Source organism: Carcharodon carcharias, chromosome 11 (genome assembly GCF_017639515.1).
Source record: "Carcharodon carcharias isolate sCarCar2 chromosome 11, sCarCar2.pri, whole genome shotgun sequence".
NCBI lineage: Eukaryota > Metazoa > Chordata > Chondrichthyes > Lamniformes > Lamnidae > Carcharodon > Carcharodon carcharias.
Genome location: NC_054477.1, coordinates 28261860 through 28280331, shown reverse-complemented (window position 1 = coordinate 28280331; position 18472 = coordinate 28261860). Strand labels below are relative to the sequence as shown.

Below are 18472 nucleotides of genomic sequence, written 5' to 3'. Positions count from 1 at the left end.
CCATCATCATTGCCTTCGAGGACTTCCTCAGCCTCATCCCCGTTGGCGTCCTCCTCATTATAAGAGATGTGCAGCTCCACCATCTTCTCCTCAGGCCAGCTCCTCTCCCCGTTGCAACGCCAGGTTGTAAAGGGCACAGCAGATGACGACGTTGAGTGACACCCTCTGCGGACTGTATTACAGGGCTCCACCAGACGGTCCAGGCATTGGAACCGCATCTTCAGCATCCCGAAGATCTGCTCCACTAAGGTGCGAACTGCAACATGAGCCTCATTAAACCATCGCTCTGCTGCAGTCTTAGGCCACTGCACAGGTGTCATCAGCCACGGCCTCTTTGGGTAGCCCTTGAGCCTGAGGAGCGATCCCTGCAGCTTCTGTGGACGTTGGAAGACTCCAGGGATCTGTGACCGAGTGAGGATGTAGGCGTCGTGCACACTCCCTGGAAACCATGCACAGACCTTCAGGATGCACTTCTGGTGGTCGCATACCAGCTGCACATTCAGCGAATGGAAGCCCTTGTGGTTGATGTAATTCACCGTGTGTTGCGATGGAGATCTGAGCACCACAGGAGTGCAGCCAATCGCACCCTGAACATGTGATCTGGGCAAATCCAGTCGCTCTTGCATCCTGGCTGTCCTGGTCCCAGGCAAAATGCACAAAGTTCTGTGCCCTCGAGAAGATGGCATCCATGACCTCATGGATGCATTTGTGGGTGGAGGCTTGAGTGATCCTACAGAAAGTCACCTGTGAAGCCCTGAAAGGAGCCACTAACCTAGAAATTGAGAGCTGTGGTCACTTTCACAGCCACTGGCAGTGGATGCCCTCTATGTTCCCTTGGCGTCAAGTCCTGCAGTAAGTGGCAGGTGTGAGCGACCATTTCCCTAGACATTCACAGTCTTTAGTGACACTGGCTCTCGGTCATCTGCAGGAGTGAAAGGTGGCGTCTATAGACCCTGGGTGTCACTAGGCACTGGCCTGCGACCTCTCACTGTGGCTTTTGGGTGGCGTGTGTGGGAGCCCTAGCTGCCCCTTCTTCTTGAGGTTGCTGCTCCTGCCTTTGCGCAGCCAGGAGCTCAGTCACTCTCTCCTCCATCTTCATCGCGCTCTATAGACCATCAGGCATAAAGCTAGTTCACCAGGCTCCACGAATCTGATGTACCCCTCCTGCAAGATGAAAGAGTGGTTAGCATGGGTGTACTAAGAACCTGCCCTGGTTAAGTCTGATGGCCCCTTAACGCTTCCCGGAGAGTGCTGGCCACCATTTGGATGGCCAGAGATTAGTGCGCTGCATGGCTGCCCTGTTAGTTTGAATCATGGGGGAGACTGGGATGGTGACATTGCAAGGGGCTGTGAGTGCCTCCAGCAGAGACTGCTCCATGGACAGCTTTATTGAGGAGATTGTACAAAGTGTGCAATCCAACTGCTCTCTGGTCCACTAAAGTGCTCATGAATTTGCAGTCTGTGCCAGGGGGCCGGGCGGTGGTGGGATGGGGGGAAGCTCTGGAGAACTTGGTGGCACTTTGCTGCCTCTGCATTGCTTGGGTGGGCAGCTAAGCTAGGAGACCGACCCCATTCATATCAAAAAATCAAGCCACTGTTTCCAGGACTGTCACTAACCTCATCTCCTCTGGGGATCTTCCTCCCACAGCTTCCAACCTGATAGTCACCCAACCTTGGACGGCCCGCTTCTACCTCCTATCCAAAATCCACAAACAGAACTGTCCCGGTAGACCAATCATGTCAGCTTGCTCCTGCCCCACGGAACTCATTTCTCGTTATGTTGACTCCCTTCTCTCTCCCCTTGTCCAGTCCCTTCCCACTTACATCCGTGATTCCTCTGATACCTTACGTCACATCAACAATTTCCAGTTCGCTGGCCCCAACCACTTCCTCTTCACCATGGATGTCCAATCCCTCTACACCTCCATCCCCCACCAGGATGGTCTGAGGGCCCTTAGCTTCTTCCTCGAACAGAGGCCCGAACAATCCCCATCCACCACTACTCTCCTCCGTCTCGCTGAACTTGTTCTCACACTGAACAATTTCTCCTTCAACTCCTCTCACATCCTTCAAATAAAAGGTGTGGCTATGGGTACCCGCATGGGCCCCAGCTATGCCTGTCTCTTTATGGGGTATGTGGAACATTCCTTGTTCCAGTCCTACTCTGGCCCCTTTCCACAACTCTTTCTCCGCTACATCGATGATTACTTCGGTGCTGCTTCATGCTCTCGTCGGGACTTGGAAAAATTTATTAATTTTGCTTCTAATCTCCACCCCACCATCATTTTCACATGGTCCATCTCTGACACTTCCCTTCCCTTCCTTGACCTCTCTGTCTCAATCTCTGGTGGTAGACTGTCCACCAATATCCATTACAAGCCTACCAACTCCCACAGCTACCTCGACTACAGCTCCTCACACCCCGCTTCCTGTAAGGACTCCATCCCATTCTCTCAGTTCCTTTGCCTCCGTCGCATCTGTTCTGATGATGCTACCTTCAAAAACAGTTCCTCTGACATGTCCTCCTTCTTCCTTAACCGAGGTTTTCCACCCACGGTCGTTGACAGGGCCCTCAATCGTGTCCGGCCCATCTCCCGCGCATCCGCCCTCACGCCTTCTCCTCCCTCCCAGAAACATGATAGGGTCCCCCTTGTCCTCACTTATCACCCCACCAGCCTCCGCATTCAAAGGATCATCCTCTGCCATTTCCGCCAACTCCAGCATGATGCCACCACCAAACACATCTTCCCTTCACCCCCCCGGCGGCATTCCGTAGGGATTGTTCCCTCCGGGACACTCTGGTCCACTCTTCCATCACCCCCTACTCCTCAACCACCACCTACGGCACCTCCCCATGCCCACGCAAAAGATGCAACACCTGCCCCTTCACTTCCTCTCTCCTCACCGTCCAAGGGCCCAAACACTCCTTTCAAGTGAAGCAACATTTCACTTGCGTTTCCCCCAGCTTAGTCTTCTGCATTTGTTGCTCCCAATGCGGTCTCCTCTACTTTGGAGAGACCAAACGTAAACTGGGCAACCACTTTGCAGAACACCTGTGGTCTGTCCGCAAGAATGACCCAGACCTCCCTGTCGCTTGCCATTTCAACACTCCACCCTGCTCTCATGCCCACATGTCTGTCCCTGGCTTGCTGCATTGTTCCAGTGAAGCCCAACGCAAACTGGAGGAACAGCACCTCATCTTCCAACTAGGCACTTTACAGCCTTCCGGACTGAATATTGAATTCAACAACTTTAGATCTTGAACTCCCTCCTCCATCCCCACCCCCTTTCTGTTTCTTCCCCCTTCCTTTTGTTTTTTCCAATAATTTATATAGATTTTTTTTCCCGCCTATTTCCATTATTTTTAAATCTTTTATGCCCCCCACCCCCACTAGAGCTATACCTTGAGTGCCCTACCATCCATTCTTAATTAGCACATTCGTTTAGATAATATCACCAATTTCAACACCTCTGTGTTCTTTTGTCTGTGACATTTTTTGATTATCTGCTCCTATCACTGCTTGCTTGTCCCTACAACCACACCACCCCCCTCCACTTCTCTCCCCGCACCGAACCCCCCCACCCCCCCTCCCCCACCCCACCACCCCCACCTTAAACCAGCTTATATTTCACCCCTCTCCTTGGACTCAACCAGTTCTGCTGAAGGGTCATGAGGGCTCGAAACGTCAATTCTTTTCTTCTCCGCCGATGCTGCCAGATCTGCTGAGTTTTTCCAGGTAATTCTGTTTTTGTTCCAATCATATCAATGTGGCTGCGCCTGAACTGTCTGAGTTGCAGTGGAATAGTCACTTTCTACAGGTTTCCTGAATGCGTGGCCACTTCCCTCGCCCACCCTATTCCCCATCCCAAATGCTTGTGCGCTATATCCAACAGCAGGGCTGCCCTTGTTCTCACTTCCCCCCAGCCCCCCGCCAGAAGTTGCCTCAATGGCAGGGCTGCACTTGCCCCCAGTTCCCCCTCAGCCTCATAAGTCACCTGAGAGGCAGGGCTGCACTTGCCCCCTGCTCCCCCTCCCCCTCCCCCTCACCCTCAAAAGTTGCCTCAGAGGCAAGGCGGCACTTAACCCCAACCCCCTGGCGCTCCTGAAGCCTGCAAAGCAACAGGCGACCCTGGTGAGCTCTGCAGAACGATGCTGTGCACTCACGTCCAGTGCACAAGTGCAGGTCACCTCTGTGCTGTTGTGAAACACATTGGCGTGCTCTCCCATTGACGTGGACGGACGATCCAGCAGGAGTGCAAGATCCTGGCAGGATGGCCTAGTAATGATATGCTCCTGTATTACAATGAGGTTCCTGACGACTGATGGCAGTAAATGCGGCCCGCCACTGGTGGGCTGAGCGGAATATTGCGACCTGCCTTCCCGCTGTCGTGAAACCGTTCACGTCATATTGTCCGCTCACGCCACCTATCACGCCTGCCGCCAGCGGGCACGGAAAATTCTGCCCCGGGTCACAGTTCAACATGGTTTAATCACAGTGAGGATAGCACCCTCTTGGGTATTACTTGTGTTGGAGTGTTTAAGGTGTGTCTAGTTTGTTTTTTTGCTTTTGTTTTAGGATATTTTTGTTTCATTATCATGTTTGTAAGCATTCATTAAATTTGTTGATGCCTGTTTGTTGTGGTTTAGTGCGATATGTTTTCTCCGTTGTGTGTTTTTGTTTATTATAGTGGAATAATAAGTCATTTGTGTTCAAGTTACTGAACGGCAGATGCATTGAATTGTAAGGCAATGTATTAGGCTGCGTTCTCCATATTTGACAGAAAAAAATGCAAGATTTACAGTGATATTGTGCCTTATCATGCCTTAGAAATATTCTGAAGTATTTTCCATACAATAAGTTACTTTGAAATACCTTACCATTAAGTAGACAAATAACAAGATCCCACACGCAGCAAACGATCTGAATTAATTTGTTTAAGACAGGGATATTGGCCAAACACTAGGAGGTAGATGTCACCTTTGAATAGTGCCATGGGATCTTTTATGCCCAGCTGAATAGGTGGATGAACCCTCAGTTCCAAAAGAAGCCCCCAAGAATGTGGCACTCCTTCAGTACTGCACTGAAATGTCAGCCTAGACTATGTGCTCAAATGTCCTGGGGCTATATTTTATGGAGGGAGGAGTGGATAGCTTGCCCCCTCCCCCCACCCCACCCCTACCCCCACCACCATCCCACACCCCCCACCCCACACCCCAGCCAACCCCCTGGCAGAAGGAAAGTTGGCTGGAAGCCAACTTGCTCCATGTCAGCCTGCCTCACAGCCAAAACATGCTGCAGGCGGGCTAAATCAGTGGCAAGTGGGGCTTCGGCCCCCCCATTGGAGAGGAAGTCCTGCCCTCAGGAGCTGCCAGCCTATCCGATTGGCTGGCAGCTCCATCAGCCCCGGCAGCGCTAAGAGCTATATAGTGGACGCTGCCGGGACTGCAACCACTCCCAAGAAAAAGGTCCAATGGATCTCGGAGTGAGGTAAATCAGGGTATTGGGGAGGGAGGGTTTAGCCAGCTTAGGGAGGGGGGGTGGGGTCAACTGGATTGTTATCAAGCTCATCTGAACCTTGATTATTTAGTTACATAAGGTGGGCTGTCGGCTTTGGCACCAGCCCACCTACTGTGCCAAGACGGTGAGCTGAGGGGTGGGTGGGAAGGTGGTGGGCTGGGTACCCACCGTATTTTATGTGCCCCACCCTCCCACCAAAAATACGCCTGGCCGGGGCACATAAAATCCAGATCCTGGAGTGGGCTTAAACCCATAAGCTTCTGACTGAGTTGTAAGCCTGCTACCAAATGAGTGAGTTACCTGGTGACATTCCTGGTCTGTTGCGACATATGGTTTCACTTATGGATTTCTCCTTGTTTTGCCTGAGCTCAGAGTGACTGATTTCTTTACTAGCAATTAACCTAATACATTTCCTTTTGAATGAGTGTATGTGTTGTGCCTTTGCTTTTCTGTATGCTAAAGGACAGCTCTGTAACATTACGAATTTTGCCGCTCTTCATGTCTTGTTCAGTCACTCATCCTTTTTGCAGCCTGGTAAAGTTTATGTAAGGGATATATGTGCATTGGAAGCAGTTCAGAGAAGATTCACAGAGCTCAATTCTGGGATGAAGGATAAAGTTATCTTGTGAGGGAAGGTTGAGCAGTTTCAGCCGACACTCATTGGAGTTTAGAAGAATGAGAGGTGATCTTTTTACATTCATTCACGGGATGTGGGATTCACTGGCTGGGTCAGCATTTATTTTCCATCCTTAGTTGTCCTTGAGAAGGTGTTGGTGAGCTGCCTTCTTGAACTGCTGCAGTCTGTGATGTAGGTACACCCACAGAGCTGTTAGGGAGGGAGTTTCAGGATTTTGACCAAATGACAATGAAGGAACGGCGATATATTTCCAAGTCAGGATGGTGAGTGACTTGGAGGGGAACTTCCAGGTGGTGGTGTTCCCATCTATCTGCTGCACTTGTCCTTCTAGATGGTAGTGGTCATGGGTTTGGTAGGTGCTGTCAAAGGAGCCTTGGCAAATTCCTGGAGTGCATCTTGTAGATGGTACACACTGCTGCTACTGTGCATTGGTGGTGGAGGGAGTGAATGTTTGTAGATGTGGTGCCAATCAAGCAGGCTACTTTGTCCTGGATGGTGTCAAGCTTCTTGGATGTTGTGGGAGCTGCACTCATCCAGGCAAGTGGGGAGTATTCCACCACACTACTGATTTGTGCCTTGTACATGGTGGACAGGCTTTGGGGAGTCAGGAAGTGAGTTACTCATTGCACAACTCCTAGCCTTGACCTGCTCTTGTAGCCACAGTATTTATATAGCTAGTCCAGTTCAGTTTCTGGTCAATGGTAACCCTCAGGATGTTGATAGTGGGGGATCCGGTGATGGTAATACCATTGAACATCAAGGGGCAAATGGTTGGATTCTCTCTTGTTGGAGATGGTCATTGCCTGACACTTGTATGGTGTGAATGTTACTTGCCAATTGTGAGCTCAAGCCTGGATATTGTCCAGGTCTTGCTGCATTTGGACATGGACTTCTTCAGTATCTGATGAGTCACAAATGGTGCTGAACATTGTGCATCATCATCAACGTATATCGCCACTTCTGACCTTATGATGGAAGGAAGGTCATTGATGGAGCAGCTGAAGATGGTTGGGCCAAGGACACCTGGAGCTGAAATGACTAATCTGCAACAACCACAACCATCTTCCTTTGTGCTAGGTATGACTCTAACCAGCAGAGAGTTTTCCTCTGATTCATATTGACTCCAGTTTTGCTCGGGCTCCTTGATGCCACATTGTCAGATGCTGCCTTGATCAAGGGCAGCCACTCTCAAATCACCTCAGAAATTCAGCTGTTTTGTCAATGTTTGAACTAAAGCTGTAATGAGGTCAGGAGTTGAGTGGCCCTGGGTGTGCCGCTTGATAGCACTATTGATGACCCCTTCCATTACTTTACTGATGACCAAGAGTAGGCTGATGGGGCTGTAATTGGCCAGGTTGGATTCATCCTGCTTTGTGTACAGGACATACCTGGGCAATTTTCCTCATAGCTGGGTAGATGCCAGTGTTGTAGCTGTATTGGAACAGCTTGGCTTGGGTGCAGCAAGTTCTGGAGCACAAGTCTTCAATACTATTGCCGGAATATTGTCAGGCCCCTTTGCATTATCCAGTGCCTTCAACTGTTTCTTGACATAATGTGGAGTGAACTGAATTGGCTGAAGACTGGGATCTGTGATACTTGGGACCTCTGAAGGAGGCCGAGACGGATCATCCACTTGGCACTTCTGGCTGGAGATTGCAGCAAATGCTTCAGCTTTATCTTTTGCACTGATGTGCTGGGCTCCTCCATCATTGAGGATGGGGATATTTGTGGAACCTCCTCTTCCAGTGAGTTGTTTAACTGTGCACCACCATTCACGACTGGATGTGGCAGGACTACAGAGCTTAGATCTGATCTGTTGGTTGTGGGATTGCTGAGCTCTGACTATCACTTGCTGCTTATGCTGTTTAGCATGCAAGTAATCCTGTGTTATTGCTTCACCAGGTTGACACCTCATTTTTAGGTATGCCTGGTGCTGCTCCTGCCATGCCCTCCTGCACTCTCCATTGAACCAGGATTGATCCCCAGGCTTGATGGTAATGGTAGAGTGGGGGATATATTGGGCCATGAGGTTACAGATTGCGTTTGAGTACAATTCTGCTGCTGCTGATGGCCCACAGCATCTCATGGATGCCCAGTCTTGAGTTGCTAGATCTGTTTGAAATTTATCCCATTTAGCACGGCAATAGTGCCACACAACACAATGGAGGGTATCCTCAATGTGAAGGTGGGACTTCATCTCCACAATGACTGTGCGGTGGTAACTCCTACTGATATTGTAATGGACAGATGCATCTGCGGTGGGCAGATTGTTGAGGATGAGGTCAAGTAAGTTTTTTCCTCTTGTTGGTTCCTGGTGCAGCCTAGCAGCAAGTCCTTTAGGACTTGACCAGCTTGGTCAGAGGTGGTGCTACTGAGCCACTCTTGGTGATGGACATTGAAGTCCCCACCCAGAGTACATTCTGCACCCTTGCCACCCTCAGTGCTTCCTCCAAGCGGTGTTCAACATAGAGAAGCACTAATCAGCTGAGGGAGGGCAGTACATGGTAATCAGCAGGAAGTTTCCTTGCCCATGTTTGACCTAGTGCCATGAGACTTCATGGGGTCCAGAGTCGATGTTGATTCCCAGGGCAACTCCCTCCCGACTGTGTACCACTGTACTGCCACCTCTGCTGGGTCTGTCCTGCCAGTGGGACAGGATATATGCAGGGATGGTGATGGTGGCGCCTAGGACATTACCTGTAAGGTATGATTTTGTGAGGATGACTATGTCAGGTTGTTACTTGACTAGTCTGTGAGACAGCTCTCCCAATTTTGGCACTAGCCACCAGATGTTAGTAAGGAGGACTTTGCAGGGTCAACAGGGCTGAGATTGCCATTGTCGTTTTGGTGCCTAGGCCGATGCCGGATGGTCTGTCTGGTTTCATTCCTTTTTTTTTAAGATTCTGAGGGGGTGTGACAGGGTAGATGCTGAGAGGATGTTTCCTCTGGGGGAATCTGGAACTAGGGGGCACAGTTTCAAAAGAAGGGGTATCCCATTTAAGACAGAGATGAGGAGGAATTTCTTCTCTCAGAGGGTCGTTAATGTTTGGAATTCTCTCCTCCAGTGGAGCCTGGGTCATTGAAGATATTCAAGACAGAGATAAGCAGATTTTGATTGACAAAAGAGCCAAGGGGACAGACAGGTAAGTGCAGCTTTTGCCACATCAGATCAGCCAAGATATTATTGACTGGTGGAGCAAGCTCGAAGAGCCTGAAGGCCTACTCCTGCTCGTATTTCTCGTGCTCTTATGTACATCCTGGATCAGGAATGAAGGGCTGAATATTATGGGGGTGGGGGTGGACAGCATGGCTCAACCCCCCTGGAGGCAAAGTCATTAAGGAGCCGACCCTTTCCATGCCAGCCCGCCCTGCAGCCATAATGCACTGCAAGCAAGTAAACAAGGGCTGAGTGGGAGTTCCACCCCTCACTGGAGCGGAAGTCCCACCCTGTGGAGCTGCTGGCCAACCAGAAACAGGTAAGTCCAGGGTCTTGGGCAGGGAGGGTTCGGGCAGGTTGGGGGGTAGGTAGGTGTGGATTTAAGGCTGTGGGTGGGTAGGAAGAAAGGAGGGGTTCTATCTTAGCCCTAAGCAGATATTGTCCTCAGCCCAACCATCTTCAGCTCCTTCATCAATGACATTCCTTCCATCATAAGGTTAGAAGTGGGGACGCTCGCTGATGATTGTGTGCAATGTTCAGCATCATTCGCAACTCCTCAGATACTGACACAGTCCATGTCCAATGGACAATATCCAGGCTTGGGCTGACAAGTGGCAAGTTAACATTTGCCCTGCACAAGTGCCAGGCAATGGCCATCTCCAACAAGAGACAATCAAATCATCGTCCCATGATGTTCAATGGCATTACCATCACTAGATCCCCCACTATCAACCTCCTGCGGGTTACCATTGACCAGAAACTGAACTGGACTAGCCATATAAATACTATTGCTACAATAGCAGGTCAGAGGCAAGGAATCCTATGACGAGTAACTCACCTCCTGATTCCCCAAACCTGTCCACCATTTACAAGGCACAAGTCACTAGTGTGATGGAATACCCTTCACTTGCCTGGATGAATGCAGCTCCTGCAATACCCAAGAAGCTTGACACCATTCAGGACAAAGCAGCCCGCCTGATTGGAACCACATCCACAAACATTCACTTCCTCCACCACCAATGCACAGTAGCAGCAGTGTGTACCATCTATAAGATGCACTGCAGAAATTCACCAAGGCTCCTTCGACAGGATCTTCCGAACCCACGATCACTACCATCTAGAAGGACAAGGGCAGCGTATAGATGGGAACACCACCACCTGGAAGTTCCCCTCCAAGTAACTCACCATCCTGACTTGGAAATATAACGACGTTCCTTCATTGTCACTTGATCAAAATCTTGGAACTCCCTTCCTAACAGCACTGTGGGTGTACCTACACCACGTGGACTGCAGTGGTTCAAGAAGGCAGCTCACCACCACCTTCTCAAGGACAACTAGGGATGGGCAATAAATGCTGGCCCAGCCAGCGAAGCCCACCTCCCGTGAATGAATGAAAAAAATCTTAAGACAATTTTAAAAGGAAACAAAACAAATTATTGAAAGAAACAACAAAATGTAGAAATGGATGAGCATCTTCCTTTTCTGAAGGCAAAAGGTTTCAGAATATTTCGCCGATGTGAGCCCTGCACCATTTTAACTCTTGTGCCTTATTACCATGTTCCAAGATAGACTCTCACCCTAATGAAGTGGAATCTCTAGGTGGTTGGTGAGTGACAGTGGGATTTTTCCCAAAGGAACAGTTCCCAGCATTATGGTGAGTGTTGGGTGGTGGTTCAGAGGGGCTCGCAGGCAGATGAAAGAATCCCAGCACAAGGGATTCCCAACATTCCCTGAGGGAGACAGACAGAGGACTCCTGGACCACAAGGAAACCACCCAAAAATGTAATTTTATTTATTAACCTGGGCATCTTCTGGCCAGACTCTTGCTGACAGCCAGGTTTCACAGGTCACTCTGACAATCATTACATGACCCATTGTTAAAATTGTGTAAATTTCAAACTACATCATAGGACCCCGATTTTGCATAGTTATGAGGTGCTTGTCTGCCTCTGGCGAGCACTTATGATGCCTTTCAAAACCCAAGAGTTAAAATGGCGATGGGCAATAGCACAGCATGAATATGGAGGGAAGAATGCAAATCCAATATTTACCCCTCGCCCCCCACATTCTTGTTGACGGTGAGATGTTAAGATCTGCTCCAAAATATCTGAGTTGTTAAATGGTTGTGTTCAGATAATAAATGAAAGTACATTGAAAAGAGTGTTTATGGTTGAGGCACATGGAATATATTTTGACCCTTGTCCATGCCTAACCATGATGTTAATTCAGTGTTCAATTGGTTAACCTATGTTATCTTGTTGCTAATGATCTACAGGGCAGCTGAAGAAATGGTTATATGGCAGGACAAAGCTATTCCTGTTACTGCACAGACCATAGACTCAGCAATTGAATGGATAAGGAATCTTCACCATATGCCAACTACTAGCAAGACAAGTTCAGTGGAGGCTGTGTTACAAGCAACGAGTGATAATACTGTGAGATTTGGTTAATTTGGGTGGACCATTTCCATTCAGAATTATATTAGCATACATTACTAAATGACAATTCATAAAACATCCTACAGCGTAAGTGGATATTAATTGAAATTCAACAATTTCAATTTGATAGTTGTTTGGTAATACAGAACTTGTATTGCTGAAAAAATATACTTGTTGAAGCTTTTCATCTTCACTCATCAGAACATTTCGCTAGAATGCCAAAAGTAAAGGGAACAACAAATTTATACTTCATGAGAAAAGAATGCTGATTGGTCAGCAAGTGGACTCTGATTGTTAGAGGCGTTGCCATGGAGAATTCACCTGTTAACTGATGGCTGACAGTTAGCTGCCAAGCTCAGTTAACTGTCAGTCATCAGTTGACTGGTTCATTTTCCATGGCAACGCCTCTAACAATCAGAGTCCACTTGCTGACCAATCAGCACTCTCTTCTCATGAAGTATAAATTTGTTGTTCCTTTTACATTCGGCATTCTTGCAAAATGTCCTGATGAGTGAAGATGAAAAGCTTTGACAGCATGTATTTTTTTTCAGCAATACCCAATTTCAATTAAGTATTGGAAAAATGTTGATCTTACCACATATCTGAACTGCAAAAGAACAAAAAAAGTGATTGTTTTAGATTCTGGACATTTATTATTACTACCACATAAACACATAGCAACATTAAAAAAAGAACAATGATTAACTTTATAATTATAATTGGGAAAAATGCATCAACAAAATTATACAGCCCACATTATTGTTCTAGATACAGTGGAGCAGATTTTTTGAATTACTGCTCTTGGCACGTGGCTTTGCATATTGGGAGCTGATATAGGTATTGAGGTGTAAGATCAATGGGCCCTTTTCTGTCATTAATTTGCTGGTTCCTGTCATGTGATATGAGGTGCTTACATAATTGGCGTAATTTTAATCAGATAAGTAATTTTTATCAAATAAAGTCAGTAAATAATTAAGAAAAATGCGCTCTGGAACAGTGAAATAATTGCTTTTCTTAATCAAGAAATATTTCCACATAATTTGTGACAGACAGAATCACAGGTGAATTGTGAAGGTGACTTTCCTTTGCTCCTGGAATAAATTAGTTATTCTGCTGTTTCCTTGTGTCTATTCACCTGGAGAATCCCATGCAATATTTCTACTGTTCATCCTGCAGATTGAGGCAGTTTACTTTTTCACTGTTGGTGATGGTCCTGAGGCGATGAGGGAGCTTTTGCGTTGGAAGTTGGCAAAGAGCCCATGCCCAGTCCACACAGTATCGTTTAACGCTAAGGAAGAAGCAACAATTCGGTTTCTGAAAGAATTGGCTCATTTTACTGCAGGAAGGTACAATGTAAATAGCATGTGGGACAATGGATAATTCCTACTTGACACTTCTTAACTTAATTGAGCATTGGAACATTAATGGAAGCCTCATTTCTGATTTTCTTTTACATGTTAAATGTCAGCGACTGATAATTTATGTGTGAAATAACATTGAATGCTTGATAGAAGAATGTGCAGCTCCAGGTTTCAGTTTTAGATGCATTCAATGTTCTACCATAAGTAATGCCTTAAAAGTGACAGTGAATTGATGCTCTTTAATTCAGAGACCATCCTAATTCACTCATGCCCAGGGGTTTCCAGAGTTACAGGTTAAACTGTAGAAAGAACTGCCAAATCCTTTCTTACTCCTTCCCATTTTCCCTTGATTGGTGCCCTTAACCTTTTTTCTTTTGGCATGGTGGGGCATTGTGGTTTATGATCTTTCCAAGACCATCATTAGTATAGCTCTAAGTGGCAGACGGATAAGCAAACTGACAGTGTTCTCCAGGATTATATTCCATACAATCACCCGAACTGTAACTGGCCAAGCTCTCATAAATAAAGCAGGCATGTCCAAGTATCAGGAATCTTCAGGTTTGAACTTTGGCTTTCTGTTTTTAACATGAGAGGCTTTGGTGAAGGGCCAAGGCCCATAATACATTACAACACCAGACAGTTAATCTCAACTAATTGTGTTGCCTAGTGAGGCAAAATAGCTATCATTTAACCAGTGCCATGAAATTAAATTAAATTGTTGGTACATTTTAAAATTAAATCCAATTTGAAATATGACATGAGCAACAAATCACATTTTCACATAACCTGAATGATAATGCTAGATATTATCTATTTAAGGCCTGGTTTTTCTGACTAATTATTTTGATGTGCAGTCTGCTGATTTTGCTTAAGGCCTAGAGTTTAGGAGCTATTCATTTGTACACAATGTCATCATATGATTATTTTAAAATGTGAAAAGGTACTTGTGTCATGTCTGTGAGTGTTTCTTCTCCTTTCATTCAGCAGATGAAAAATTGCACATTTTGTAATTAGGAAAAAGTCCTAAAGACCAAGGGAACCCATTTAACATTCATGCTACTTTTCTGAAAACATTTTTGTTTATTTGAACAGATTGAATCCATTCTCAGTATAAACAGCTTGCTCCAACCTATCACAAGTCAGGCTATTCCACACTTTAAAATTATAATTTTTGGGACATTCCAATTTGTTAATTAAAAAGGAACCTGTTGATGCTTTTTGTTCTTTCATCAAGGTGAGCATGTCAGCGGAAGGGACATGAAAAATTGTGTTGCTTTCAACACTTAATTGCAATGGGTTAATGATTTTTTTACAATAGTGCATATAATAATTTCAGCCCTTTTGTGTCACCACCAGCCAATCCCAGTTAAAACTTTTCACTATCACACCAATAAATCTTCAACTTAACATCATAAGAGGATTTCCTATTATACCACTGCCCATGTAGCTATTGTGCCAAATTATAAGAATTCGGGATCTAAGTTCAATATTGCCATGCCCATTTTCCAGCTTTGAAATGGGCTTAACAATAACCAATGTAACAGGCCTAAGGCCTGCCCCGGAACTGCATGAAGTCACCGTTAAATTGGCGATGGCTTTTTTTTTGAGTATGGACGCCCTGGCAGCCATCTGAAATGAACACACTGAACGTTTTTAACTAGACCTCATTGGGCTTCTGAGCCCATTTCCATTTAGACTCCTTTCTGGAGCTTGAGCTGCCTGATGGTTCCTTTAAAGAGGCTGCATCACTCCAAAACCTTCCTTTCTGTGGTCTCGTAAGGGGAAGGCATGCTGCTCCAGACCCCACACAACTACTGTGGGCTGCTGCCAACCTCCTTCCTGAATGCCCCCCTCCCCTCCTGCACTTGCCTGTTGGAATTGGTACTAGCTGAGATCAGGAACATATGAGTGGGAGTAGGCCATTCAAAGTCTCATGCCTGTTTTCCACAATTCCATTAGATCATGGCTGACCTGTGCCTTAACTTCCTTTACTTGCCTTTGGCCCAGACCTTTTGATACCCGTATCCAACAAAAATATATTAGTTGTAAACTTCAGTTGACCACAGCTTTTTGGGGAGGAGAGTTCCAGTTTTCCACTACCCTTTGAATGCAAAAGTGTGTACTGATTTCAAATTGATTTGGCTCTGCTCAGGCAGTGACAAAGTGCATGATTGTTGCTGTGCACTGCTGGAATCGTGCCCTGTTGGGTGATAACAAATTTAGGCCCCATTTAAGCCTTGGGCTCAACTAGTGGGAAACAGACTTTCATATCATCAGTTTTGCCTGGAATCAATTCATATCCCAGACGTTGTTTCCCTAGTTCTTCCTGTTCTTTCCTGTACTGTAGGTTTTCTGGCTTCTTCAAGATCATTACCATCATTTCCACGTTTCTCTCTGCCCCTTCTTATTCCATCTTTCCTTTTCCAGGTTTCATTGTATATGATCCTAATCCCTGGTCAGATGACGTTCAGAAATTTTACAATGAATTAAGAATTTGGGACTCCCATCCCTACAATTCAGGAGGATTTCCGCATAGACCTGGTGTTCTTCTGATTTTATCATGAGCAAATTAAAACCATTTGTAAAGCATTTTTTAATGCACCAAATTCTCCTGAATGTTACTTGTGGAAATTGGCACCAGCTGAGATTAGGAACATGCAAGCATAGGAACAAATGTAAGTCATTTGACCCCTTGAGCCTGTTTTCCACCTTCAGGAAGGACAGTTCTACTGATTTCCTTCCAAAACCCTATCCAAGTGACTCTTATTCAAGTATGAGCCTTAATGGTAATCGTTGTTAGTCAATTTGACAGAAGATAGCAAAGCTATTTCCTTCCATACACACTTCAAAGTGAGGGGTCACTAATTAAGGCTACGAGCAATTTTTTTCTCTGCCTATCTGAGGAATGCTGAGATAGCGACGGACTATAGCCCTGCTATTTCTACCCAGAAACCAGTTAATTGAGCACAGACCGGGGAATGAACCTGTAGGCGTAACTACTAATTGGAAAGCTTTACTGAGCCATCAGCAGATGTTTTGGAAATGCATTTTTTATTGAATTTGATAACTGGTATGAGTAATGAGAGCAATCCCTAATTACGTAGATTCGATGAGCCAAAAGGACTCTTTCTGTGCCGTAATAACTCTATGGCCAGAACTTTACACTCCCCCCTTCTCCCAGCATGTTCTGAGGTAGTGGGGGAGGGGGGTGTGGTGTTGTGGGGTGGAGGGGGGTGGGGGGGGCAGTGAAATTGCATGGACAGGATTTCCCTCCAGGTTCCCACCTGCCCTGACTTGGCAGTGATTTTATGCTTGGGTGGGCAGGGCCTTGGATAGGAAGCCCACCGTTGTCCCAGTTAAAGCCCTTGATTGGCCACTTAATGGCCCGTTAAGGACCTTTTCCCATCCAGCCTCAATTTTTAGGCTGGCGGGCAGATGCCAGCGTAAATAAAGTTAGTTCGATATTGGGTGGGAAGTGGAGGATGGGGGCGCCTCCATCAGAAGCCCCCTTCAGACTGGGGGCACCTTCCTCTTAAGGCTTGGTGATCTCTGGACCATCTTCCCCCCTACCGTCCTATCCCCTGAGACCCCAATACCCACCTCGTAACCCACCAGGCCTTCCCTACCCTTGGAACTCCTGCCACTTACCTGACCTCTGGTTTCCGGGACTTATACCAGGCAGCTCTCTGCAGTGCCTCTTCCAGCCACTGCAACGCTGTGCCTGGAGGAACTGGAGAACTGTTGACCAATCTGATTGGCTGGCAACTCTCCAAGGTGGGACTTCCTCTCGAGTGAGGAGCGGAAGTCCCGCCTTATGCCAATCAATGATTTGTTCCTCGCTGCCTCTTTGAATGAGCCCCTGCCATCCTGAAAATTCAGCCCTATGAGTATTCATCTGAGAAGCCTGAAATTGTCAGTTCATTAACAGCCTCTATGTGACCCCATTGCTAGTCTATTGCTTGGTTAACTAATTGTAAAAAGCAGAGAAGAAGATTCTCAAATGCTTAGCATTCTAGTGTCAGGCTTTGTTCCATGTTTGTTAATATGCATGTAACCATGTCCTGGCAGATTTCATGCATTTGCTCTAATGGGTGAATGTGAAGAGGATGAAACACTTTCCCCCAGTGGTTTGAAGGACACAGATACTGAGGTTCCAAAGATTCAGAGGAAACTGATTGGAGGTGTGCCACCAGGTCAGTATGTCTGGAGACAAGAATAATGTCATAGGGGAATTACCTGGAAAAACTCAGCAGGTCTGGCAGCATCGGCGGAGAAGAAAAGAGTTGACATTTCGAGTCCTCATGACCCTTCAACAGAACTAGTTCTGAACAGAAAGGGTCATGAGGACTCGAAACGTCAACTCTTTTCTTCTTCGCCGATGCTGCCAGACCTGCTGAGTTTTTCCAGGTAATTCTGTTTTTGTTTTGGATTTCCAGCATCCGCAGTTTTTTGTTTTTATAATAATGTCATAGGGATTGGATATCAGCTGAAAGTGTATTCCATTTTTTCATGAACGTCAATGAAAAGATTGGCATGAGTTTAGAGTGGGGAAACCTGATTTATACTCAACTGATGGTTTTTACTTGGCAAAACAAAGAAAATATATCCAATGTTGCTGTGCCTTCTAAGTGTGGCATTTTATATGTCTAGCTAACTAAATTTGATCGCGCTTAACTTGTGTTCATTGATTGCAACAGAGGCAGCATGCCAATGACTTCAACATCCAGCCATTGCTAACCATTGCTGATTGGCTGGATGTCTGAGCGAGGGCCCAATACCATAAGTGGCTAGCACCAGTTAAAGCTAGCCTACACTGCTTAAAGGGGTGGTGCGTTGTTACAGGACCATGTGCTGGCAGTTGTGCAGGACAAATCCAATTTGGCCCATTACAGCCATACTAGTCTACTCTCAATCAACAGCAAAGATATTATTCACAGTGCTACCAAGTGGTACTCACTGACCAATAACCTGCTCACTGATGCTCAAGTTGAGTTCTGCCAGGATCACATGGTTCCAGACCTCATTGCAACCTTGGCCCAAACATTGTCAAAAGAGCTGCATTCCAGAAGTGAGGTGAAAGTTATTGTCTTTGGCATCAGGGCCGCGTTTGACCGAGTGTAATGTCAAGGATCCCTTGTAAAACTGAAGTCAATTGGAATTGGGGGAAAATTATCCACTGCCTTGAGTCATAACTAGCATAAAAGAAGGCGACTGTTGTTATTGGAGGCCAGTCATCTCAGTCCCAGGATTTCGCTGCAGGAGTTCTTCAGAGCAGTATACTAGGCTCAGCCATCTTCAGCTGCTTCATCAGTGACTTTCCCTCCATCATAAGGTTAGAAGTGGGGATGTTCACTGCTGAT

General features: G+C 46.5%; 1 protein-coding gene across 1 annotated transcript in view; it reads left to right on the top strand.

The window, feature by feature from the left end:
* LOC121283860 (von Willebrand factor A domain-containing protein 3B-like) overlaps positions 1 to 18472 on the top strand; it is a 330503-nt gene that overhangs the window by 20621 nt on the left and 291410 nt on the right. The window contains 3 exon segments of the mRNA XM_041198660.1: positions 11589 to 11748; positions 12928 to 13097; positions 17181 to 17305. Coding sequence (XP_041054594.1) covers positions 11589 to 11748; positions 12928 to 13097; positions 17181 to 17305 — 455 coding nt within the window.